We start from the raw sequence: 26,766 nt of genomic DNA, 5'->3' as shown, positions 1-26,766 counted from the left end.
AATTTATCATATGAGTAATCTTAGGGTGTGTTTGATTTGAGAATTAAATGGCCATGTTAGTGGGATCATGTGGAGATTGCAGGAAGAAATCAAAAGTTAAAGTATCCTATCTTTTTAACAAAGTAAACCAGTCTTAGGTTTTTGTTCTAAAAAAAAAAAAAAAAGAATTGGTTGTAGGTTGAGTAAGCAAGATATAAAGAGAAAAAATGAAGAATTTATTGCGTAGAAATTTTCAAAAATGGCTATTTTATCTTTAAGGAAAAAAAGCTAGCTACTCGAATGGCTACTTGGCTGAACAAGGTGGAGCAAATCGGTTAAAGTTGCCTCATTCCAAATTAAACACAGCCACCTGAGGGGATGAGGTTGTGTCTTTCGCTGCAAAGAAAGGTTCACCTTCCTTTGCGCGAATCCACCATTGGATCATCCATTGGTCACTTTGAGATCTATACAGATAGATGAATGATAGAGTTCAAGAAAGCTTCCAGTGGATTCATGCGAAGGAAGATAAATCTTTCTTTCGTGCGAAAGATACGAACCCAATCGCCTGTGTCAACCGCACAAAAAATTCCTTCTGCCACATGGTATGAGGGAATTGGTGTTGCTAGTGGTAATTATATATCATTCCCTATTTCCTCCACCAACAGAGATTTAGATTAGCAGCCTTAATCCAAAATGGCCTAAGTTGGTGACCATCTAAATAAAATCCAGTGGACCAAACCAATGCAGGACCATTTCACCAGCTCTTTTGCTTTACCTGCCGGAACATTTTTTTTTTTTCTGGTGTCTTAGTCATATGCTCAACCTCACCAAAGAACCAAGAAAGGGAATAAAGGGTTCCATTTTGAAAGTGGATGTTTTAAGAGGGACACGTTCATGCCTTGGTCTTCTGAAAAGATTAAAAAAATAAATCACTCAAGGCACCTCTTCTCTGGGATTCCTTCACAAAATTAACAGTTGAAATAGCCAACATCCGCTCCACTTCCCAACCCAAAACAAGCCAAAAGAAACAAACATACTCTTGGTGACAAAGGTTCTCTTTTTCCCAAGCCCCTCATGTTTTGAGACTTTTATACTCTTTTAAATCTCTCACAACCTTGAGACAAAGATTCGGGAACAGTGGACCCTGGCATCATGAGCAGTAATTCTGGGGGTTTGGAAAGGAATCTGGTGTCGGCAAAGATGTGGGTATTGGAGCTTGGGGCCTTGGGGGAGGAGAGAATATTCCAAGGGCTAACAAAGTCCAATAGCAACGGTCCAAAGAAACACATGCATTAAAGAGCTCCCAATGCAAAGTTGATACACAAAGCATCATTAGACTATGATTAACAAGCACTGTACAAAAGTCAGCTCAGAAGCCGACGACTTCCCACACCTCCAAAAATTCACTATTTGTTCCAGCTGATCTTCTCCAAGACATGTTTCTTTCTTCTTACCATCTTCACACCCAAGCATATTCCAATGGTTCTCCCTCTTAGGAGAATCAAAGTTTATTTAGTTCGAACTCATGGCTTTGGCTGTTATACGTAAACAGAGTTGGAAAGGAAAAGATTTCTGAAGAAGAAAAGATTTCTCAAAAAGATTTCCCAAAGTTGCATGTCTTCTTTTAATATTTTCATAGTTGTGCCCTAATCTTATAAAATAGGTATTTCCAGCAATGCAGTCCTCTATCAAGCTTACTTTAATCACAAGGAAACATAATTATCTGTGAAGTACAAGGATGTCAACTACAGGAACTAATACATGGAACCAGATCTAACATATATTTGGATTCACAATAAATACAGAGATTTTTGAAAACTTAATCTTGCTTTGCTATTTTTGTGGCATAAAGCTCCATTAAAGTTTTGATTTAGTAGTTTATCATTGGATATATTGAGTAAGTAATTTTTTGGATATTTCTAGTTTCACCATAGTGATGATGTGTTAATTTTTAAGAATATTCTAGAAAATTTGACGTGTTTATACACCTGAATTAAGAAATTTAAATATTAAACTAAATCATAACTATTTTATAATGAATAATTAATGAAAAATAAAACATAAAATAATGAATGATTAACAAAAATTAATTTTTTCTTTTTTTTGAGAAATACGTTGGGGGTTCACCACTAGCATTGAAGCAAAAATTGTTTGGCATAAGATTTTCCATAACGTGATGATATTTATATAAAAGAGGTTACAAATCAATGCATTTAAGCATTTCGAGCAATTTCCTAATGAATGGATAAAGCTAACAAGGAAAGTTCTATAGAACTTAGGTGCATATATATATTGGTGCTGTAAGTCGTTACATTAGCTCTAATTATATGTGATGGATGCATTGGCATCTATTTATTCCAAACTATATATGGACTGATCCCATGATAGACCTGCTTCATACCCAATGTGTTTAGATCCTCACGATCCATGCACAGTTGATGCCTGGTCGTGCTCATTACCACGTATCAAGATTTATTTACATTAAGACTTGGGTGGCCAAGCTATATATGGCTTAATAAGTCTTCATTTGCCACCGAGATAAATAATGCCACCATTGGAAAAATAAGACCAGAATACTGTGAGACTGATGGATTCATAGATCTCGGTCAAGGAGATAAAGGTGGCATTTGTAGACGATTATTCTCTCGTTGTCTTATCCATCGTCGTGTAGCCTCAGATTTGACAGTCTCCATGTTGGAACCACGTGCATGCCTTGTAGCATGGAATCAAAAAACTGTGACTCCCTCCCTCCTCTCTCCTCTTAAACAAATCAACTGATAAGTGAACCTTTTTTCAAAAAAAAAAAATCTGACATGGTGCAATTTGTTCCTTAATCCCATGCATTTGGCCTCCCAATGTTTGGCTTTGAGTTAGTGAGAAATTTCCAAGGATTTGCATTGCATTTTTATGCAAACAGTAGACCTAGCTTGCTCCTCTATGTTAGTAAAGGATTTAAACATGTGGTCCATGATTAGGTGATAGTTGTTGGAGTCCACTATTAGATGCATAATTTATCCAATGACAGTGTGTGCTTTATGAATATTGCAAGGAATGATCCTTGCAGTAATAGTTCACTAGACAAAATAATCGATAATCATGAAATTTGATGAGGTAAGAGATACCGGCATGGAGCTTATTTTTAATGCTGAAGAAGCTTAGGTGGCATTGAATGGTTGAGGGAGAAGTATATGTCAATTGATATACATCAAATTTATTTAGCTATATATCTATTTTTATATAGTAATATTATAATTTAGGGTTAGTCACAACTGAGCCCAGCCCATGTGAATTTTATTTTAGTACTAGTTTGCAGTATACAAACAATCAACCACTAGCAACCCTTCAATGAAAATGATATACTAGCTTGGGAATCCTTATCCTTAGTGAGATGCCAATCAGTGAACTCATCTAGCTAATCAGCACTCTATTAAGTAAATATCGATGCATATTTTTTTAGCGTTTGTGGAGGAAGACATTTCTTTTAGAATTGATTTTTTAATTAGCTCACTTTGAAGAGGATTATAATTTCTATGAGTTTGAACAATGAGTATTTTTTCTCTCTCTTTTTTTCTTCTTGGGTCCATTGGGCATGGTAGATTAGACAAGCTTCTAAATGAAAATGGCTACGAAAAGATGCAGTCAGGCACTTGTTATACCATTAATTCTCTAATTTTGAAAATGAGAAATTAACATTTTCCACTCTAATTGGTTGATCATAGGCTCACAGGAAGCATTGCTCCTCGTGAAATGCCAATTCCACCTAAGGCCTAAGTTATATTTAAAGTTTCTTCTTTTTTCCTGAATGGCTTGAGACCCAAGATATTCCTGACAATCTAACCCCATTTCCCATAGCAATCTTTGAGAGAACTTTTGTTAGCAACTTAGACTAAGAAATTAACTCTCTCAACTTTGAAGCTTGGGTTGGTTTTCCTAATTTTTTTTATGATCAACAAAGATTACAAAAAAGGCCAACAAAACAAATTATGGGATAATCATTCCAAATGGGAAAAGCACCGAGGCACAGCTTTTGCTCCCACCTCATCATATGTGTCATCTTGCACCTTCGTCCCCCACACCCTTCCTCTATCTAATAGAACTGGAATCTTCAGCTAGCCTTCACTTTTCACCGCCACTCCTTAACAAATAATACTATTCTATTCATCCCAGAAGCCCTTCCTCAAGACCACCCCCATATAGGGAGAAAGACACACACATGCGCGAGCGCACAGACTTCTCTTTCCCTTTGGCTATAAAACATCACCTTAGATTTCCTAGTGGTTTGATACCCTTACACCAAGAAAAGAAGGTGTTCTGTTGTCGAGGAAGGAGGAAAGAGAGAAAAAAATGGCAGGAGAAGCAACCTCAAAGTCCTTACCACATGACCCAACTCAGGAACCCAATCCTCCCATCGCAAAGAAGAGGAGAAACCTACCAGGAAATCCAGGCAATGAAAACTCTTTTTTCTTTATTCTCATAGTTTCCTTCACAGTATCCCTCTCTCCTATCTATAGCTCTCATTGGTGACTTCATGTTTTAACCAGCAGATCCTGAAGCAGAAGTCATTGCCTTGTCTCCAAAGACCCTCTTGGCCACAAACCGGTTTGTGTGCGAGATATGTGGCAAAGGCTTCCAAAGAGATCAAAATCTCCAGCTCCACCGCCGGGGCCATAACCTTCCATGGAAGCTGAGGCAGAGAAGCACCAAAGAACGAAGGAAGAGGGTGTACGTGTGCCCGGAGAAGACCTGCATCCACCACCATCCATCGAGGGCCCTCGGCGACCTCACCGGCGTAAAGAAGCACTTCTGCCGAAAGCACGGTGAGAAGAAGTGGAAGTGCGAGAAGTGCTCGAAGCGGTACGCAGTGCAGTCCGACTGGAAGGCCCACTCCAAGGTTTGTGGCACGAGGGAGTACCGTTGTGACTGTGGCACCCTCTTCTCTAGGTATGTTAATTAGCCTTCTTATAGCCATTTATTCTACTTAAGACCTTGGTGTCAAGATTAATTACAGGCATGATCATCAAACTAGGGAAGCCACTGCAAGAAAGGTATGTGATGGTGTATGCTATTGTAACTAGCTAGTTAGCTAACTTGATTATAATAAACACACCAAGATCTCCTTCTGTAACTCTTGAATCCTGATGCATTTAACATCATAAGAGCCAATAATAAGGACTAAACCGATCAATAAAAATTAAATTGTTTCTCTTAAATTAGGGGGGCATTGGAAGAAAGCTTTATGATGGTGTATGCTAACAAAAACTTGTTAGCTAACCTCTCATAAAGTCCGTCATCATCATCATCTCTTTCTATCTCTTCGTCAGTCTGCTAGCTTTACAAGGGAAGGATAGGATAGAATCATTGCATCCATGAAGTAAAATTTGTTGACGATGTTACGAGCATAATCCATGTCCTCTATTGTTTCTCCCCACCATTCTCTTGCCTTCCTATTTATTACATTCTCATGAAGTGTTTGTGATCGATTCGCTCATGATAAACAGGAGGGACAGCTTCATAACCCACAGGGCCTTCTGTGATGCCTTAGCTGAAGAGGCCGCACGAGTTTCCGCGGCATCAAACATCGATAGATTGGCATCGATCAGTAATGCCAATTATCATTTCACTGGGGGTTTGATGAGATCTAACATGGTGCAGCATTTCCCTGCTATATGTAAGCCTGCAATGGCTGAACGCCAAGCGGGCGATCATGCTCTGCCTGGACTTGCACTCTGGATGGGCCAAAGACCTCAAAATAATCAGACCCTGAGCACTGATGGTAGTCTCTCCGCTATGCATCAAATCGGGCCAATGAGCATCTCAACTCTCTACAGTGATCCCTTCGCTTCATGCTCGAATGCTCAGCAACTCGACGGCCAATTAAGTTGGATATATGGTAACAAGCTGGCCTCTTCAAGCTCTGTAGAGCTAACAAGCACCTCACTGCCTACTAGTTTGAAGGAAGCCGACCTTATGAGTATTCCTTCCCTGTATAGCACTCAGCATCATCAGCAGTCCATACCGGCATCGGACAAGTCGGCAACTGCATTGCTGCAAAAAGCTGCTCAAATTGGTGCGACTTCCTGCGGTCCGTCCTTCTTTGGTAGCTTAGAGATGAAGTGCCACAACACTCAAGTCCAGGATGGTGGCAATAAATATGATGGTTTGCTCGATCCAAACCATCCGAGCATAGCGGCTAACATGGAAAATAGCCTAGAGAACATTGCCAGTGATATCACAGTGTCGAACCCATACAGCGATATGCACTCTGCGAGGCATCAGATGGCTCAAAAAGATGGTACAAGAGGAGGAGAAACTAGGGATTTCTTGGGTGTTGGGGTCCAAACACTCTGCCCATCATCAGCTAATGGATGGATTTGAGCATATTAGGGTTTACGACTCACGTACTTATCCGTTGAAAGAAAGTTGATGAGTGAAAGAAAAAGAAGTGGAAGTGGAGGTGTGGAGAGATTATATTATGAGCAAACTTTGCAGGGGAGAAAAGGTGGTATGAGTGCTTGCATGATAAGAGCTGCAAGGAGACGTGCCTGCAGAGCCCAATTTTATTCACCACTAAGTTTGATCAGCACTGGCAGGAGATCCTTGCATATTCTTTTGGACCCTGAAAGGCACTCCTTTTAGGATGCTACTTTAGTTTTCGGAGAAAAGAAGAAAAAAAAGGGGAAGGGGGTGGTGGTGGGGGGAGGGCAAAGATTGCCCTCCTTTTTAGCTCTATTATTGCTTTGTTTCATGGCTATCTTGGGTGTCTGTTCAAGTTCAATTCTAGTATTTTCAAAGTGGTACAAAGCTTGTTCTTTGGTTCTAATAAAATCATAGCCTTTAGTTCCACGCTTTTCTAGGTGCAAGCTAATGTGACTGCGAATCCGTGGTGCTTAAACAGACACTCCATGCTAGAGGATGCATCCCCCCCAAAAAACTATGTATTAATTTATTTTATTTAGATTGTATAATTTTTTCACCACTTAATATAAAAGTTAGAAGTCATGGTTTTTTTTATTTTTTATATGTAAATAGTATAGAGGTTATAAATCATATCTAATAATTTGGATTATTTATATAGAACCTTCATCATTTAATTTAGACTTTTGATTAGATCTGATTTAACTCTAAATTCATTTGAGTGTAGCTCAGTCTTTCTCTATGTATATTTATGTATCTATAGAGCGCCAATTATATCCATACTACGGGTTCATACGAAAGAATATTGGGCTCTTTGCCATCCCATCAAAGCTTTCAGATCCGTTTAACTCAAAAAAAAATAAGAGGAAAAAAAAGCTTTTGATGTAGTGGAGCATATGTTTCTGTAATTGACTGTCTAAAGGAAAAGCAATTGACCCGGCTGTTGAGATCCTCGGCATGGAGCAGATGATGTGATAGGGATGACCCACCAAGACAAGGCCAAGGAATCAGATGGTGTCAAATGGCAAGACCATTAGGCATGGGACAAGGCATCAATGTTTCACTTTATTGTAGTCTTTTCTTTTTTCCTTTTTCTTTCCTCCTCTTATCATATATTACTAAACCTATACTTTTGGTGCAGCATTCTATAGGTGAGTGTTATCAATGTCTTAGCATGCATTAAGCACTATTAGAAACTACAACTGTAACTAGCAAGCTAAATTTGTTGCTAGGTTTATAGACATCGATGCCGATCGGCAAATTACATGAGCACACATGTATTACTCAAGCTAACATTGTGCAATTGACAACCACTACTTATATATACAAGCTATGATCGAAGCATTCTATCCCTTAACTTTTTTTTTTTACTGTAAAAATCAAACATTATTTTAGATATGTTGCCTTGAACCTTGCAGCTCCGGGCCTCCGGCCACACCTCACCTACCTCCCTTCACCTATTAGTAAAGTTAAACATTGGCATAATCCATGGGAAGTACAGCCCCTCGTCTGAGCTTTGCAATGCTTTAAAAAATAATGCCTGACCATTACTTATTATGAAGAGATGAATATATCAAAATATTAAATCATAATCAACTTAGAATCACTTAAAGATTATATTTGAATGTGATAAGAACATTCAAGATCCCAGATTACATAAAGAAGGGGTTTAGCCTTTACTTCATGTGCATTTTAATTGGACAGCGCAGTATCTTAATTTGATGACTTCATTCCGTGCCAATTATTCATTATTTTTCTTCCTAATTCCAAATTGAAACCGGCTCCAATGAAAGACCAGGCTGGAAGTTTTTTTTCTTTTTTCAAGGAATCAGTGCATGTCTTCACGTATTAAAAAAAAAAAAAACTGGAACTCGTTCGCTCTATTAATTTTTTTCGTAAAATAGTTTAGTAAGAGTAATGTAGCTTACTAAGAGCTTCTTCAGTTTGGGCCTCATTTGCCACATCTGGTCTTGTGTTTCATCCTGGGAGGAAGCAGTAATTTGATCTCGGCTTTGACCTACGAATAAAGATATACCTTATATTTAGTCGGGGTTTTTAAATAAGAAAGATGGAAAAATAACTTTCTTATAAAAATAAGATTCTCATATTTTATCGAATATATATATATATATATATAATATGAAAAAGTTTAATTCTCACTAGCTGAAAATTAAGGTTATTTTTTTCAAAAGTGCACTTAAACTTTCAGATGAAATAGGATAAACTTTTTTCTTTTATTAAAAGTATAACAGATATTTTACATAACTTTTTCAGAAAATAAATGATCAACCAAATATAAATTAATTTGGAATGTACTTCTTTTTTGTGATCAACTAAATATGCAAAAATTATTTTCTTAAATATCATATACACATACATCAGCTTTTAAAAAAAAAATATTTTAGTAAAGAAATTTTTTTTTGGCCAACTAAATGAGTCCTTATATATAATTGTACGACTCAAAGTGAGGCATGAATTAAGTGTGCTCCAACTTGAGTCCGACCATCTGTTCACTTTGCTTAAAGGGCGGCGACTCAGATGGGTTGGTTGGGTTGAGGACTAATCCTAACCTTTGCCCATGCACTCGTCATTGATGAGGGAGCATTATTTTGTTGTTTATCCTCTGCTACGTAGACTAGGGAGTAAATTGGGAATACTTTGCTCAAAGGGCTTCATGCTAAATTTCCTGAAATTGAACCTGACCAGCCTAGGTTTGAGGGAGGGTTTTAGGCTTGCGTTTATTTCCATCAGCACCAACGCCTGCCAAACGAAATCCAACCATGCATTTTCGTCCTGCCATCGCAGCCCGTGATCCACGTAGTAGGCCGCGAGCAGACGATAGCCTTAGATTTCACTTAATCTACGGCCATAAGTCCACCCGTTCCCCATCCGGATTGGAGCCTGTCAAATTTATTATAAAATTTTTGCATCAATATCGTCCAAAAAATTTGACTTTGCGTGCATACATTTTTAAAATTTATATTTATTTCTACATCTTTATAAAACATTGTTTTTGCACAAATATCCCTAATATAATGGTTCTTCTAACATCATTAAGAAAAACCATATATATTTTAATTAAAAATAAAATAAAATTTTAAAATTACTTTTTTGTTGTCCATCTTGATCGCCTTATAAATGTTTCTTTTTCCACGTCTACCCATTAAAAATATTTTAGTCATTTTAATTTGAAATCGTTAATTTTTTAACGACATTAGATGGCATGGGTACATATGAAAAAATAAGAATAAAAAAAAAGTACAATAGCAAAACAAGTGTTTTATATGGTTATGCATGCAAATATTAATTTTAGAAGAATATTCATGCAAAATTTAATATTTAAAAAAGTATTCATGCAAAAAAAATATATATTTATATATTATTACTGGGGAATTTCGAGAAGTTTATTCTATTTATGGCCTATCGTTGTCAAGTATCCTCCTCTAAGCTGAAATGCAAGTATTGGTGACAAGGGTTTCATGGCATCAGCTTTTGTTACGTGCATGGATATTGATGCACTTAGTCTTAACGTAGTTGGATTATGGGATTCCTATTAAGCTATCATGCTTTTTTACTTGCTTGATAGACTTCGTTTTATTGATTGAACTTGGCTTGCAATCCACATTATATTCAGATAATTTTACTGAAAAAAGGTTGACTTTTGTCGTGAATGATGGGAGCAAGCTTGTTACAGTCAAATAAAAAAAAGAAAGAAACTGAATAAAATAGAGGATAAGAAAGCTTACTACAAATGAATCTGATGTAATCAACGCTCGAGACTAATTGGCTAAACACAAATATTTTAAAAAAATCCAATAGGTTTCCAGAATGAGACTGTCCAGAGTTGTCTTTATCCCAAAGAGAAGCCAGCAGCTTGTTGTGGTTAGCTAACTAAAGCAATTTGCTGCCAACGCAATCTTTGCAAATGAGAAATACACTAAGGACCTATCTGGTTGGAGGTAGTCTGCAATGGAAAAATAAAATTTATATTATATTATCATATTTAGTACAAAAAATAGATGAGAGAGAGTAAAATAATGGTAGATGTTGTGTATATTTTTTTGAAGGTAAAACAAATACCATTAGAAAGATGGCATTTGTTTTCTCACATTGGATTACTGAATGAAAATAATCTAAAAATATTAATTATTGATGAAAATACCCTCACTTATATCATATTAATATTATATTAATTTTATTATATGATTAATATAAATTATATTGAAATTTATATATTATAAAATATTAATATTGATTAATAACTTTATAAATAACAATATCTTTAATATATTTATTAATTATATATTAATTATTAATAAATAATTAAAAATATTTATTAATTATCACTAAATCTAATATGAGATTTATTAATTAATATATTTATTTATATACCACTAATAAACCCAACCAACATAAAATAAAATAATATGAAACCTAACATACTAAAATTTATTTATAATAAGAAATATATTTTCTGATATGTATATAGAAATAATTTAAAATATATAAATTAAATAATGTTTATGCAACTTTGTGTATAACTTATCTAACTATATTTTAATATTCAGAAAAGCCAATATTGATGGTATTCATGTAAGTGGATCATAATAGCAAACAAATGAATTAGAAGAAATATTATCACTTGAATTGTTTATTTAAGGACATTGTTGGAAATTAGGCAATATCCTATATAAGATTACCTCCAACCAAATACAATAATCATGTTATTTTTTAGACTAATTTTTTTACCAACTAAATATAGTAAAATTTATTTTTCTCTGCAATTATTTTTTCAGATAAATAATTTGCAGAAATCATCAAATTATCTCAAAATCTGACGAGTCTTTTATTTTCAAGATTTTCCTTTGCATTTTATTTCAGCATTCAAGGCAATGTGCCTCTGCAGAACCAACGTTCTCTTACCTTTCTAGTTCCTATTTTCTAAAACAAACTATTACAGAATGTTGCCAGGAAACATTGAAGACGAAGTTCCTCTTCAAGAAATTCTTCATATTCATCAAATGAGTCTCAACTTGAATGATTTGCTCTTTTAAATTTCCTCTCATTTGATCGCATGTATCTTCTTCAAGCATGTAATGCATATGTTCAGTTTGTATATGATCTCTAAGTTACATGAGTCACTGAACCTTCCTAAGAGTATATCTTTTATGTCTGTTGACTAGACGTCCAAATTTCGAGCCCCTGAGAGTTCTGACTAGCATTTTGAGATCGAAAGCTTGTACCATGTATCTTCTTCAAGCATGCTATGCAAATGTTCAGTTTGCCCTGGTCGGCCGGTACTAAATTGGCGCTGGAGTGACGTACTCACATATGGATAATGAACCTAGTAGAAGAAACCCACGAGTCGGAAAGGTTACGCTGAAACCTGCGGCCTGCATCGAATATTTTCTGGTGGAAGAAGGGCCCACTGAGGGTTGCTATGCGGGTGAGGAACCCCTCCCCCCCTCCTATTTTTGACCAAAAAAAAAGCTTGTACCTGATGAGCTTGATATCTCTTTTTATGCTGATAGGCATGTTTTTACTTGGCCTGATATTTGTTCTTATAATGTTTCTGTAATGAGGTTAATCAACACTGCACAGGCGCCTTTAAGACCACTCGACTGATGTTGCTATCCACCTTCCGAATGAGAAGAAAGCTGTTCAAGCTGTTCCAAACAAGCTATCTTTCCTCCCCATCATCTGGTGCTAGTTTCAATTTTCTACTTGTGCACTTTTATTTGTTGATTCATATGGAGAATTGGAAACAAGATTTCACTGGCTTTCACACATTATAAATCTGGAAAGATTAGGGCAATAATTATTCTTGCAATTCAGGAACCTACTTGGAGTCATTAATGATTGGAAATCTGCATGCAGAGGCTAGGCCATGTATATGCTGCCAAAAGGCCGAACTTGTTTCATCTAAAGCATCAGAATGATGGTGCCCAAAACCCTTAACATGAGATTGAATTTGCTTTATATATATATATATAAGTTCCATCATCTGCCATGACCTGCTCGTTTTTGTTTATTTAACAGTCACCATTCCTCACTTTTCATGATCCTTGATCAAATCTTTCTTGCTTTAGTATGTAACAAAAACACAATTATTTCCCCACTTCTCAACCACTGCAACTCCAACACAAACACTCAAGTACAAATAAATAAAAGATTATAAATAAAAATAAAAGGAACAGACACTTCATGTCTCTTTATGTACAATTAAAGTAATGCGGATAACAAGGACCAGTTCCGAATTATCAGTGGGCCAGGCTACGGATGAATTGACATTCTTTATCAATAGGTCGCCTGTTAGGGTTGAATTGAAGGGAGGAAAGCCAGAGGAAAATTACTGTTGTGGTTTGAGATGCAAATGGCTGAAAAAGCTGAGAGATGATTTACATGTACAGATCCATTTTTCTGGATTTATTCTGAATATAAGTGTTCCAGTATTTCAGTCAAATTCCAGAACCACCTTACCAGGAACAAGCCTTCTATCTTTTACCTCATGAGCTTCTCTAACTTGCGTGATTGGAAATGTTTTCTCCACTGGTATCTTTAGCTTTCCAGCTTCTGATAGTCTGCGGATCTCATCTAGACCTTCAGCATCAGCCCTCATGTATGTCCACCAATACTCTAGCAACAAAAATAGATTGGAATTATAAAAATAATGATGATGTTGAATCACATTTTTCACACAATCATGCATAAATAGGATTTTTTTTTAATGAAATCAAAACATGTACTAGAGAAAAGATTATATAAAGTGTATACAGGGAGAGAGCGGACCCTCATTCTTTAACAGAAAGATGGAAAATGCTAAAATATAAAAACATGATGAAGCACAAGCAATTCAGGGGCTTTAACTAATGCCAGGCAATCATGCAAAAATCTGTGTGTGGAAATTCGCAAATCGATACAGTATTTACTTTAAATAACAAACTCCAAAGGTATAGACCATGACTGACAAATAAGAAGATAAGCTCAACTAGGTGAGCAATTATGTGGCTAAATCCCCTCAGGAAAGAAATATGGATAAGATACATTCTTAAATATATAATAAACCAAGAACGAGATCAAGCTTAACACTAACTTGCTAAGCTTGATGCATCACCTGCTAGTAGATGTTTTGTAGGAAATTTCCACCGACAATCAGTATGACGAGCAAGATTAACAACAAAAGAAAGCATTATTTTGATTGTCAGTGAGTACGCATAGCAAGTTGTATAACTAATGCTCATAGAGCAAACACCCCTGAATGAAGAGCAATACAACAATAAAGCTGATGTTTGTGGTTGGTGCTACAACATCACCATTCAAGAAAACAAGATGAAGACAAGTTCAACACATCCCTTATTCCTTTTAATTATAGAATCAAAATTCTGTAAAGTAGTTATTGACAGCTTACGGAGTACGGACTATACCTCAAATTAACTGATAAAGCAAAGCAGGTGCATATAGATAATTGGTCACTATTATTGGGTTCAACTGACCAAGAAGTTTTAGGAAGAGGTTAGGAGATGATGAGAACCAGGATGCCACTGATTAAAAGGTGCAACATCAAAACAATCTCTTGATCTCAAAAAGAAGAAAACCTAGCCTCCTTTTTTTCCACAAAAAAAAAAACTGTGTTCATTTCTAGAAGTCCTATTAATTATAGAAGCCACAACCATTGATTAGTGCTAGCAGTTGTCTAACATCTATGCACATGCTAAGATGATTCTGTTGGCAATTGGCACATTACTTTTTCCGAGGAACTGATAACCGATGATGTTCGGGGCTCTATGAAGTGGCATATATTAAAGATGCAATGCTGTTGGATGAACAAGAGATTCTTGCCACCAAGGTGGTAGCCTAGTGGTACTGGGCGTAATTTCTATCCTCATGGTCCCAAGTTCGAGTCGCCGCGGTGTTGATTAAAATGTGGCTTCGGCCACTGCTTGGACATGAGGTATAGGAACATTTCTTGGATCTTTAGTAGCCGGGGTGGTGTCACATGTGACGTACTCACACGTGGAACTCGAGCCAGAGCCCAGAGGGGTAGCTGAGCCGGGCCCACGGGTGGGAAGGGTATGAGTAAAACCGGTCGGGATGCCCAACACGCGGCCATTTTTGCCCGCATCGAACATTCTTCTAGCGGGGCGGGGGCCCAGTGGAGGCTGCTATGCGGGGGTGGGCTTGTCCCTTCCTCCTTTCCCTTTTTTTTAGCAAAAAAAAAAGAAAAGAGATTCTTCTGAACCACTGGGTAAGTGGAACTATGACAAGATGATGGATAGCAAAAGTCCAGTGGGTGTGATGAGCAAATCAGACTGCATAGAGGAAACAAAGATAGGTGATATTTTGGTGTTTGATTCTACTCTGCGTAACACCACAACAGGAGGTGGTGGAATTGCTATACATGTGGAACTAAAATGGGATAGAAACTTCAGTTTAGAAAATCGTATGGTATTCAGAATGTTTGTAAAACCTATGTTGCAAATGTAGATCAGACTCTGGTCAAAACACAATGCCAAAACCATAACTATAACCTTAACTGTAGCCTTCGAGCCTTTTCCCAACTGTTTAGGATTGGCTTTATAGATCCTTATTCGCCGAGTATCCTTATTTAGGGCCAGATGTTATTCTAAGTTTCTCCAAATCCTTACAACCTCGATACATATCACCTTAGATCTTCCCCTCATTTTCTTACCACCTTCAAGATAAACCAAAATATCTCTTCTTAGTTGTACATGTCCATACCACCTCAGTTCGTTTTCCATTACTTTGTTCTTAATCCAAGTAACTCCTACAGCTCCTCTAATATATTCATTTTTATTTTATTTTGTCAAGTTTTACCACACATTCACCTTAACATTCTCATTTCCACCATACTTTGTTTTATTTTATCATGGGCAACTCTCCAAGTATTCTTATTTAGAGACAGATGTTATACTAAGTTTATCCAAATTTTTACAACCTCAATACATACACATTAGATTTTTCCCTCATTTTCTTACTACCTTCAACATGAACCAATGTACCTCTCCTTAGTTGTCCATGTGCATATTGTCTCAATCCATTTTCCATTACTTTTTTCTTAATTTGTGCAACTCCTATAGCCCCTCTAATGTATTCATTTTTATTTTATCTTGTCTTGTTTTACCATACATTCATCCTAACATTCTCATTTTATTATCCAGCACTCTGAGCAATACAATATGGCAAGCCTAACTATTCTACGAAATTTTCTTTTAGTCATAAGGCATGAACCTATCACATAATATTCCCATATGCACCTCTCCACTTCATCCAACCAGCTCTAAGGCCAAGAAAATGACCAAGCCACCTTGAATCAGTCAAACACCAAGTCAAATTCCCATAATTAACGATAACGGATATCGTGGCATCACATAGCTATCAAGCTAAATGTTCTTGCTGCACTATCAAGTGTATAAATGGATTATCACAATAGCAAAAGATTTTTTCCCCAGAGTTTAGGAGGGGCTAATCCCACCCCACCCCTTGAGGGTTGACTCCAACTGGAATCGAACCCCCACTCTCTTGCCTAATAGCAAGGGATGATACCATCCATGCAACTGTTTATTAGTGAGCAAAAAAGATTGCTGTAATGGATTACTCCAAGGCTTTGGAGGTATACAGCTTTTGTCAGTTCAATATATATTTGTTGGATCAATATTATGAAAAATATAGTGCAGTATTCATATAAATTTAAAGAAAAAAAATCATGTCAGTGTTGAAAGGAAATCATGTTCTAGATGGAAATTTAGCACAACATACATGGTTCCACATTGCTCTTAAAGTCAAGCTTAAATTCTGATGAAAGTTCATGCAGAGACATGGATTCTGCCACAAAAGGGATGGTCAGATTTTTTAGGAGAAACTCTAGTTACTATTTTCAGTCTTTTGGGCAGCAACCTCTCACTGACAAATCAATTACTTCTGGTTCTTTAACCTGAATGTGTTGATTTTACATTTTATAAATGCTGCTAGATAAGGATAAAAGTATAAAACACTACCAAAATCTTCAATAATTTAAGAATTCTTTTTGCAAAGTCAAAGATGTAGAACAAGTAGAGCGCCCATACAATTCAGTAGCTGAAATTCTAAAATAACAACAGCATCTTCTATAAGAGCACAGAAACTGGTGAAACAGATTTAACTAAAGGAATGGTATATTACCAATGTTGCCTAGAATGGTAACAAGCAGTATCACTTACCAAGACTGGGCCATCACAAAGGTTCTTCTTCTTCCCCCTTTTTTCTAGGGGAGAAATCACAAAGTTACTCTTATACTAATGCAGCTCTAGCTACAAGATTTGCTTGAACTTTGGCCTTCACAAGGCTCATTCTCAATTTATCAAGAAATCACCACTTTCAGAAAGAGAAAGAAGCCCTTCATACCTATTCCATGAGAATAGCGGTACTGAATTTGCTTCTTCAGTAAAATAGCTGTAGCAGTGGGAAGACCAATAGCCAACCCATAACTATCGGCTATGGATGCCGCTTCTCCCTATAATAAGAAAATAAGCTCAAGTGTTCAATGGTCAAAAGAAAGGTAAAAATATGAAAAATATTTCACGAGGTTACTAATTTAAGAAAGAAGGCCTGCTCAGTTACCTGCAGTGTCATATAGTGTCCACCTTTCTTCAGAAAATTAATCCCAATTCTTTCATTTACAGGTATTCCAATTGTATCCAGAACAGCATCAAATTGTCCTTTGATTGCTAATTCAGTATCCTGTAAAATGCAGTCCAGCATGATGTATTTGGCCAAGAAATAAATATTTGTTGATGTAAATGTTTGAACTCAGAGAAGAGATAGAGCTTCATTCTCAATATGCCCAGTTTCCAGCAAGAAATTATAAGCGCTTCTAGAATGCTAGGATTGGCAGCTGAAGGAACTTATAGAGGCCTTCTCAATAAAATATCTGGCATAGTTAAGTAAGCAAAATTTGAGGGAGGGAACCCAAGGTATTGCAATACACAAATATAAAAGAATCAGATATCTATTAAATTTTCCTTAAGCAATCAGTTGTGGGATCATACTCAAACTTTAAAAAGATAAGCAATTCATGGGCAACTAATAGATGGCATACAGGGTTATTTTTTTCTTTTTCTCCCTTTTTTTTGGGTGGTGGTGGTGGGGGGTTGCTTAATTTTGGTATCACTAAAACATATACAAAATATATGTATGACATATATGATACAAAAACTTATTCCTTTTTTCCATTAAATTTATCCAGAGGCTCCTCATGATTTGAAATTTTCAGTGGTGATAGCATACATTTACATGTACCACAAGTTCCTTTTCTTCCCTCCATATTCATGCAACTAAGTATTGGAGAGAAAAAGCTAGTCACAACTTCAGTTTGACTCATTCTGTCAAGCAAGAGCTGTCCAAGCATATCAATGCCCTTGCTGAAGTAGGCATGCAAGGTGATAGGCCTAAAATAAGTAGCAGGAGGTATATCCAAAAATATTAATTTGGACAAACTAAAAGAAATAGCATTTTGAGTAAACCTGCAAATAGAGTTTTAAACCCATGAACTCCTATCGCTGGCATCTGTTCTCCCCAGTAGTTCAGAAACATGAAATGAGAAAGATACTATGGGCCAAATTTTATGTGTCAATATAAAGCAACAAGATAACCACCCTCTCCCCATCTGTTCTCTAGAAGCACACCTCTATCCCAACCATTAACTTCAATTTCATGGAAACACATACATCAACATATTGGCCCATTCTTGTGTAAAACAAAAGTTTTAGGTCGTTACAATAATCACTCAGCATACCATTAGGGAGTCAACTTCCTTTAAAATTGTTGTTGTTGTTAGAAATAACAATAGGATAGTTATGGGCGAACAAATAGTAGCATAGTTAAACAACACTTCTAGGCAGACTCAAGCAGTACCTCCTGTTTTTCACCCAACTAGACGAAAACTGCAAATTTATCAGTAAGGGGACTCGAAACATCTAATTTACCATATGTTGCATAGGACCAAAAATTAGAAAGTTCAGAAATGCAGGCGAGCCCATAGATCTGCATGTGACTGTAAATCTATGCTGAATAAGATGTGCATGAGTGGGATAGGTGGATGCTCTTTATAACTACAGACCATTTTATCAACTCAAACCTTAGAATTAAATGAACAATGAGTTACAAATTAAGTGGTTCTCAAATCATTCAATTGAACTACTATTTCCATGGTCCATCATTTCCTGCTTCAATTAGTTGCAAATGATGGTATCATATCAATATGATCCAGTTGTTTTCTCGGCAGTTGGTCAGACACATATAACCATTTAGGTAAGATACATGGGAAAACGTATCTATGCAATGCAAGTATATAAATCAAATGCTAAGATTCATATCCACATTTGTTTTAAACAGATACGATTACAAATTGGACATTGACAGTAAAAATAAATCATATACTTTAACTTTATAAACCACTAAATCTAAGATATTATTCTATGAAAGATAATTAAGTTAAAGACATGTTAATATTGTAACTTATTTTCCTTCAAAGTTCATGAGAGTTGTATAAGATTAAAAACAATTGCAAACAAAACCAGATATTTGGAAACAAATTGATAATCTTATATTCGTATTCATATTTGCTTTTCTTTAACAGATATAAATACAGATATAAATATTAGTCAAATACTGAAATTTGTACTCAAATTTGAATAGATTTGGATACATAAATAGACCTGGAGTCTGGATAGATATTGTCTATTCTATTTTCATCCATATCCAGTGGCCCATGGAGTGAACTGGTTTTGCCTTGCCACCAGTCGCGAGCGCCACTATCTAAATGGAGATCCCAAGGCCCACACACATGATGTGCACTCTGGTGTGTCGCACCTCATCCCTGCATGAACACTAGGGGCGCGCATCATGTGTGGGCCCTGCGATCACCATCCATGCAAGGGTAGTCTCACTACCAATGGCAAGGTAAACCCATTCCCATGTAGATATACACAACCACATAAATTTTTGAATTCCAAGAAGGAATTGCTTGAGCATATTAGACGTCCATCTCATTTGCTAGCTAACTAGAGGAGCAGCAATGCTGAGAACAGCTAAGGGTTTTGCTACCTCGACAGTATAATCAACAGCTTGCTCAGCACCAGCTTCCAAAACTCGGTCAATACTCTTACTTCCACATGTAGTTGACACACTACACCCTGCAGCTACTGAAAGCTGAATTGCGGCTAATCCAACTGCTCCTCCTCCACCAAGCACTAACAATCGCTGTCTGTGAATCAAATAAAAAACATAATGAATTAATGCATATAAGATCATAAAGAAAAGCTATCAGCTACTTGTATATGACGAACCATTTTATGCATGCTACCCAGTAAAGCACCCAAACGTCTTCAGAAAATTTAGAAATTTGAGATGTTAAAATAGAGATAATAGTTAGATAGCTAATCATTCCTGCGACAGCTCCAGTGATAGGGTAGCGCTCTTTTTTTGCCTTCTAGATGACCCCTTCCTCAATTCAGACTGCCCTTAGTTATACTCACCTTCATCGGGAAGATATCAACTTTGATAACAACTTGATCCAGATCTAGCGCTGACCTTTGATGGGCGAACTCCCCTTTGCAAAATAGAGGACTTGGGAGAGTTTGAACGATTGATTGATTGATAAAATCCGGGGCTGAGGACCTAACTTGTTGAGCAAAACCCATCTTTTGAGACTACGTCTTTCATCTTTCAAGAATATTCAATTGAATCATATTCGCCAGAAAAAAAAAGCACACACTAACCATCATATTTGTGATTCAACCAGCAGCTAATTGAAAAGAAACTACAAGGAGCAAGTCCAAATTAGATATATTCATGAGTTACTTTCTTTATGCATCATCAGTTTTCTGCTTGCAACATGCATCCATGCTCTAAAATGAGAGAGAATGGAAATAAGGAAAAGCTATCAAAAGAAACTCCACTACGACACAAATGTGTTTACAGTTCCTTCTGGCTCCTAAAGTCACTCTTCTTCAAGCAGACATGCCACTTTCCGAGTCCTCAGGTACAAACGAGCAAGCTAAGGTGACGCGGGAATGAATTGAAATGATTTTTGTTCCATTCTCAAAAACGACCTTTGCCGATTCATGGATTTTTCAGAACGCCAATTGTAGTTGTGTTGTTAGGGGAAGCAGCCCTATTCAAAAGCAGCCAATTTCCTGCCTAATCGTGGGCCTAATCCCGAAGAGGAGGGGTGTATAGTGCGACTTGTTGGACATGTCATACAGGATTTCCGCTGCTTGACCTCATCCCTGGGGCACAGCCATTGACTCTCCATAGCCAATTGCAAACCTGCCATGAACTTTTCCTAAAATAGGTGCTTATCATTCATTGGTGGGGGATAACCTTGTGATAAAGCGCATGCCCCAATTATCAAGGAGGTCAAGCAAGCAGACCTAGATACAAGCGAAAGCACAGAAAGCCAGCGATGGTAATGGAATTGAAGGTCTAATCAAATTTCTGTGTTCATTTCTTGCAATGTATTGTAAAAAATATGCAATGTTTTCTTTCACCGAATGTTGATCAGGTTAGTCTCAAAAAATTATAATGACCCAGAGAGATTTTTTCTAAATTTAGTTCAGATAACAAGCAGACAATTATATTTAACAGGAGAATAAAACAATGGTAAACATGGAATTGGCTGGACATTTTTCATTTAATTGCTCTAAAACAAAAAATCTTCTTATGGTGGTGATTTGAGCCTAGCTTCTCAAGAGGCCTGCAACTGAAAAGGCAATCATGGCCTCTTGACTGCAAAAGTCTGTTCAAAATCAACGTTGCATCTAAGTCGTTTTTCTCGCCTTGTTCAAGCAGGTAACTTCAGTAAGATGCATATCTAACTGACTACCTCAAATCCAATCTGGTTTTATAGGCATTTTTTTTACTTGGGGCAGGATCTGTTTGTCATCCTCAATTTGGTTTGGACAGCAATTTCAGTTATGCTCTCAAATTTCACCTGTGATTTTCTGGTGACAGATCAATTATACAGGCGGTCTCACAATACTGATTCATAAGGTTTTTCAAGAGCCTACTAATCTGATGAGCTAAAAATCTTCTGACTTATCCCAAACAGAAAGCAATGAGAAACATGACATTTCATATTAAAACTAATAATAAAAAACTTCTCATGTAAAATCCCATCTGTACAACTAGAGTCCCATCTGTAAAATCCCATCTCATGTAAAACTTCTCATATACAGCTAGAGCAGCTAGAGTCCATCAAAGTCAAGAACGAACCCGATCATCCTCGACATTCAAGTTATATAAGTCATTTCCAATGAGTAAAAGTGTAAAACCCATTCTTGAGTTTAGGGCAATGTGCTGCTTCTCACTTTGCTCACTCAATGATGGGAACGTTAATGCATACCTGTGAAGTAGTTTCGTAAAGTCAACCAATATCATGAACATGCTGATGAGAGTAATATCTACAGCAGATGTGCCAAAAAAAATGTATTTTCTATCTGAAATTAAGAATACAGTAGGAACATCCCAGTAACTGTTGAGAGTGTCCCCACAAATTCCATAACTTTATAAGGCCATAATCAGATCATGTCATCGAGCATACCCTTTAGTGATTCTAGCGGTGCTTTTTAAAGCACGCCATGCGGTCAAAGCAGCAAAAGGAATGGCACTTGCCTCCTGCAAAACCAGAAAACAAGTTTCCATGGAGGCATATTTTAGTTGAAGAATGTCTGAAACCAAGAAAACTGACTGACTAATGATAAATTGTTAATTAAAAAAAGTATAACAGAATATCAATAGCTAGAAGTGTGAAGAGCATCAACATTATCCTAAAACCAACATTAAATTTTGAAAGAACCTAGTTAATAAACAATAAAATTTTCTAGGGACATTCAGATAGTACCTAAATAAAAGATTCAACACGTTTACAAAAATGTTGATTCAAGCAGTTATTTCTCCAATCATGCCAATCTTAAACCCATTTGTGGCCAATCATGGCAGTTCTAGGTCCATTAGATATGGCTGACTAATAGATTGTAACAAGGAGACATTATTTATTCACAAACCACATATTAAATGATGCACCAGGACAACTTAATCTGAATTGAGTTTGATGCATGTTTTCACAGACATGCAAAAATCACACATGATATTTCAAGTATGAGTCTGCTGCAGCAAACAGGAATTTGAGTTATTTTGGCGGGCACACTATGACACTATCTAATTTTAGTTGTATTAGGAGCAAGAACTTAGGGGCGTACCACCCACATAATGGCCACTATGTACTGTACCAGCTGGGAATCAGTATCGTTTGTTGGGGGGTGGGGGTGGGGGTTGTGGGGGATGGGGAGGGGGCCTCAGTACGCTGCAGTTTTGGAGAACAGGTCCTCAACCATGAACCCAAACCAAGTGTGACCTGTGCACTACTGATCAATACTGAGCAGGACACTTTAAAAAGAGTTTTCTTTTTTTTTTCTCCACCATTTTCAAGTTAGAAGAGGGAGTGAGAGGCAGAGCAAGGCTTCCCCACTTGAAGATATTGTCAGAAAAAAGATGATGAGAGGTTTGAACATTGTTTCTAGCTAGTTAATGCTTCACCTGGTCAATATTTTATTTTTGCAAAATTCTGACCCCAAAAATCAAAGGGATTTAAATTGTTTATGGATCATGTTATAGGTTCATTTTTTGGTGTATGAACGTTGGATCATGCCCTAGAATATAAGGCATGAATCCAGGATCAAAAACAAAGAAGTTAGGTGTTTTGGGAAGAATACTAAGACACCAGCCAAAATAACTTAGATATGAAATTTATAATATTTGGACTGTTGATGCACAAATATGGTTGTTTAATGAATTTTTTATGATAAGTTATCTGAAATCATGTATTGTATACCAAAATACAAGTCAAATAGGGGGAAAAAGTATCAAAACACATAGAATAGAACAATTCCAACATTTAAATCAATAAATTTACCAAATTTTTGTAAAAATCCAACATTAAGAACATAAAAGATTAAACAAGCCAAAAATATTAAGGTCAAAACAGTTTATTCCAAGGGTGCATTAGCTGACCCAAGCCATCCCAGCTGGTATGCAGTGTAGGCACACAGGTACAGCAGGAGGTTCAATATGTACCAGGATCATACTGACCAGGGAGTGGTCCAGCCACACCTTGAGTTTGGAAGCCTTGATTAGGAGTCCTTTAGGTTTGAGATTTAACAATAAATAATTATGCTATTCATAAAAGATTACTAATTTGATTTTTCTTGAAGTCAAATTTGAGTCAACAATTTATTCCTACAGTGCAGTTACATATGGATTCTATAAGAAAGAATGGGTTCTTAAATTTATAAAAACATCCTAGCAAGAGCATCAGCCTATATCAAGCCAGAGCAGGTGGAAAAGTGACTAAACAGGATCCAGAAGTTATGACATGGTTAAGATCTTATAAAAAAACAATAATTTGAGGGTGATTATTTAGCATATCATTTAAAATACAACATATCTATAATTTACTACAGAATGTACAAGGATGATGAAGACAACTGCAAAAGTAATTGCCCCCATATATCCCATACATTGAACAAACATGGTAGCATCCCTGTACGAAAGGAATCTGCAAAAGACATTGCTAGATTACTGCATGCACAATAAAAGGACATTCATTATTATCACAAATATAACAGAAAATAAGGTACTACCTGCACTAGCTTATGCCTTCGAATGATAAGAAAAATGTCAAAGTTTTTAAAGCATCTATGATGGCTGGATTACCCATTCAATATGAACAGAACAAGGCAAGAACGTTTAAGAGAGGGAGGGGAGAAATAACAATCATCATCAAGGTTTACTTACCACATGTGTCAATGAAGGTGGTTTGAGTGTTAGTTCATCTTCCGAGAGAATGGCATAATCAGCATATGTGCCTCTCACGGCTGTTGGATGCAGTGCACCAAAAACTTCCTGCCCAACAATAAGGGAAGAAACTGAAGAACCAAATGCTGCAACTTCACCACTAATATCACGACCCAGAATTAGTGGCAGAAGTGGTTCAAAAATGGATCGTCCATAACCAGATCGCATCTGAAGATTACAAATGTCAATGAATTGCATCAATATGATCATGCTTTCTCTTACATATGCCACAAAATATAGTCACAAAGGGATCGGTATTATCTATTGAATGGTGATGACGATCTAGGTCATGAGTAAACATTTAAGAGTAGTTCGTAGCATTTAATATAAAATATAACTTTTATGTGTTTAAGATTCCAAGCCTAGTGAATAGGTGGAGGGTTGATGTTAGGTCAGTCACAGAAAAGCATACCAAACTACGAAATCCAAAATAAGACTGCTTGGCAAATGAGGTTCCATAAAGCTGTCCCCAAAAATTAAGAAACAACTTAACGGTCATGGTTATGGCTTTTAAGTTTCATGTAATAGGTCATTTTATTTTGTCTAGAGTAATCAATTATCTCTATATCCCATTATTTGCTTCAGAACCTGGTTGCTGCAGTGGTTGGATATAATTTGGTAGTCACCCTTCCATTTGTTTATGAAAACTCATCATGTCTTCCATATTATGGTCAGTTATCCTCTGACATTTCTCATCCCATTTTTGTGTGAAATCTTGGAAATTGTCCCCATTATAAAGAGTGTTTTTTTTTTGAAAATAAAAACCATTTCCAAGAGACCATTGTAAGCCTTTTCTGTTCTTCAGACCAGCAGCTGTCAATTCATGTGCGACAGTGTTTTTGTACACTTTAACAATCTTATTATATTACCACTTTATTAAGTAGGATCTATAGAAAAGTATATCTTATCACATCATAGGTCATGTTCTCCATGAACATTAAATCACCCTTCACTCTTATCATTCAAATATACAAGCTCTCGCCTATTGGGATCTATCAAACAAGCCTTGGTCCCATCCCATAAATTGACCCGAGTTCACAGCACTAGCCAATATTAAATATCCTTTGCATTCTCTTAGTACGCTATCCAATTCACCACAAGGTTCATCTTTTGTTGAAAAGCACAATAATTTAGCTCAGGCCCTTGCCATTTCATCTATTCATGCTGTGACAATGATGCTCAAGCTACTTGATATGGTGACATCATACCCTTGTTGTGATCAAGCTATATGGTAATATTGACAATAGTAACATTCTATTGGCCCACGCTAGATCCAAATCATTTTTCTACTAGACGTAACACCTTCCTTGCTCAAGTAAGTCCACTTATGCTGATCACCATCAACCAGCTACATTGCTGGTGTTGGCATTAAATTTCCAAGGAAACAATCACTTTACTAAAATCCCCACCCATATCGATCAACCTTGAGTTGTTTCTACTACTTCTTTCCATTTCCAGATTCACTTCCCAAAACCCTCTCGAGTTTCAGCCCAACCTCAAATATGTTTCTTTCTTTTTTTATATATAAAGGGAACTTCAAATACATTTCCAAAAACTGCCATCTAAAATCCTCGCCGCCAATGGACACGTTGATCTTTACTACATCCCCTTTAGACTTCCTATAGCATCTGGACGCTTACAACTCTACTATCTCCATCGCTGAGCCAATAAAACCTTCTTCACTACCTTCTTGCGCTAAAGCAAAACATATTTCAAGCTTAGGTGCAATGCAACACACCAAATTTTATCCAAAACATAGTCTAAAGTGAAGCAAAGGAATGCTAAATGTTCTAATGATCAGACAGCTAAAAGATGAGCAATGATTTCGGGGAAGATAGAAAATAATACTCAGGAGTAAATGCAAACGAGGGCTCACTCTCAAGTCCAAGGGATTGATGGAGACGGCGCGGGCGCGGACGAGCACCTCCCGCGGCTTCAGATCGGGGACTTCGACGGACGGGCGCACCTCGAGGACCTCCGGCCCGCCGAACCGCGACAGGACAACGGCCCGGCAGGTCATCGCCGCCGTGGACGCGGCCCTAAAACCGAACCCCAGCCCCGGTCTCCGCCACCGTCCCGCGAGCCTCCACATCGCCGACGATCTCCCGAAGCTCGGCGACGCCTAAGCCCTCAGAGGTCAGACGCCCGGAACCCTGGCAGAGGGATGGAGGGAGGAAGGACGCATGTGGGAAAGGAAAGACCAGGGAGGCTTGGAGAGTGGTCGCGAAATCGGCGATGCGTTCGATTCCCGTCCACGCGCCCGAGCCTCGCGAACTATTTTTCTATCAAGGGTGCAGCAATCTGCGCCGTTCAGATCGTGTGATCAGATCAGAACGACCAGAGGATGCACCATTACATCAAACATCTTTCGTGCCGAAGATTCTCTTTGATGGCCAGCCAAATTTGAACCTTCGATTGCTACAGCAGCGGGCACTTTTCCAGAAGTCGTGGTTTTTTTATTTT

At 37.2% G+C, this 26,766-nt stretch overlaps 2 protein-coding genes across 4 annotated transcripts; one reads left to right on the top strand and one right to left on the bottom strand.

Annotated features, from left to right (window-relative positions):
* Nucleotides 1-4,181: 4,181 nt before the first annotated feature.
* Nucleotides 4,182-6,822, top strand: LOC103713210 (zinc finger protein MAGPIE-like). Its single transcript, XM_008800053.5, has 3 exons — nt 4,182-4,423; nt 4,524-4,920; nt 5,478-6,822. Exons 1-3 carry the CDS (start codon nt 4,324-4,326, stop codon nt 6,352-6,354), a joined length of 1,374 nt encoding a protein of 457 aa, XP_008798275.2. The 5' UTR covers nt 4,182-4,323; the 3' UTR covers nt 6,355-6,822.
* Nucleotides 6,823-12,548: 5,726 nt separating this feature from the next.
* Nucleotides 12,549-26,728, bottom strand: LOC103713211 (uncharacterized). Of its 3 annotated transcripts, none has more exons than XR_015968951.1 (7): nt 26,180-26,728; nt 24,244-24,471; nt 21,992-22,065; nt 19,495-19,654; nt 17,011-17,130; nt 16,611-16,903; nt 12,549-13,029 (listed from the first exon to the last, which is right to left on the bottom strand). XR_015968951.1 is itself a non-coding variant. In XM_008800054.5 (7 exons), exons 1-7 carry the CDS (start codon nt 26,393-26,395, stop codon nt 12,848-12,850), a joined length of 1,089 nt encoding a protein of 362 aa, XP_008798276.3. In that variant the 5' UTR covers nt 26,396-26,559; the 3' UTR covers nt 12,549-12,847. The 3 variants fall into 3 exon arrangements, 2 of the variants coding, with proteins under 2 accessions (XP_008798276.3, XP_008798278.3); XM_008800054.5 differs by having other exon boundaries at nt 16,795-16,903; nt 26,180-26,559; XM_008800056.5 differs by having other exon boundaries at nt 16,795-16,903; nt 24,244-24,351; nt 26,180-26,557.
* Between the last annotated feature and the right edge of the window lie 38 nt (nt 26,729-26,766).

The sequence above is a fragment of the Phoenix dactylifera genome, chromosome 9 (genome assembly GCF_051530095.1).
Source record: "Phoenix dactylifera cultivar Ajwa chromosome 9, Ajwa_hap1_PhDact_Kaust_v1.1, whole genome shotgun sequence".
NCBI classification, from domain to species: Eukaryota; Viridiplantae; Streptophyta; class Magnoliopsida; order Arecales; family Arecaceae; genus Phoenix; species Phoenix dactylifera.
The sequence above is the reverse complement of the archived record's forward strand: the minus strand, read 5'-3'. Positions and strand labels throughout refer to the sequence as shown.

Coding starts and splice junctions, on each gene's coding strand:
- LOC103713210 (XM_008800053.5), top strand. CDS start 4,324: ATGGCAGGAGAAGCAACCTCAAAGTCCTTACCACATGACCCAACTCAG. Junction 4,424..4,523: donor AAACCTACCAGGAAATCCAG/GCAATGAAAACT, acceptor TTTAACCAGCAG/ATCCTGAAGCAGAAGTCATT. Junction 4,921..5,477: donor TGTGGCACCCTCTTCTCTAG/GTATGTTAATTA, acceptor CATGATAAACAG/GAGGGACAGCTTCATAACCC.
- LOC103713211 (XM_008800054.5), bottom strand. CDS start 26,395: ATGTGGAGGCTCGCGGGACGGTGGCGGAGACCGGGGCTGGGGTTCGGT. Junction 19,655..21,991: donor ACCGCTAGAATCACTAAAGG/GTATGCTCGATG, acceptor TTTGATTCACAG/ACAGCGATTGTTAGTGCTTG. Junction 16,904..17,010: donor GACACTATATGACACTGCAG/GTAACTGAGCAG, acceptor TTCTTATTATAG/GGAGAAGCGGCATCCATAGC.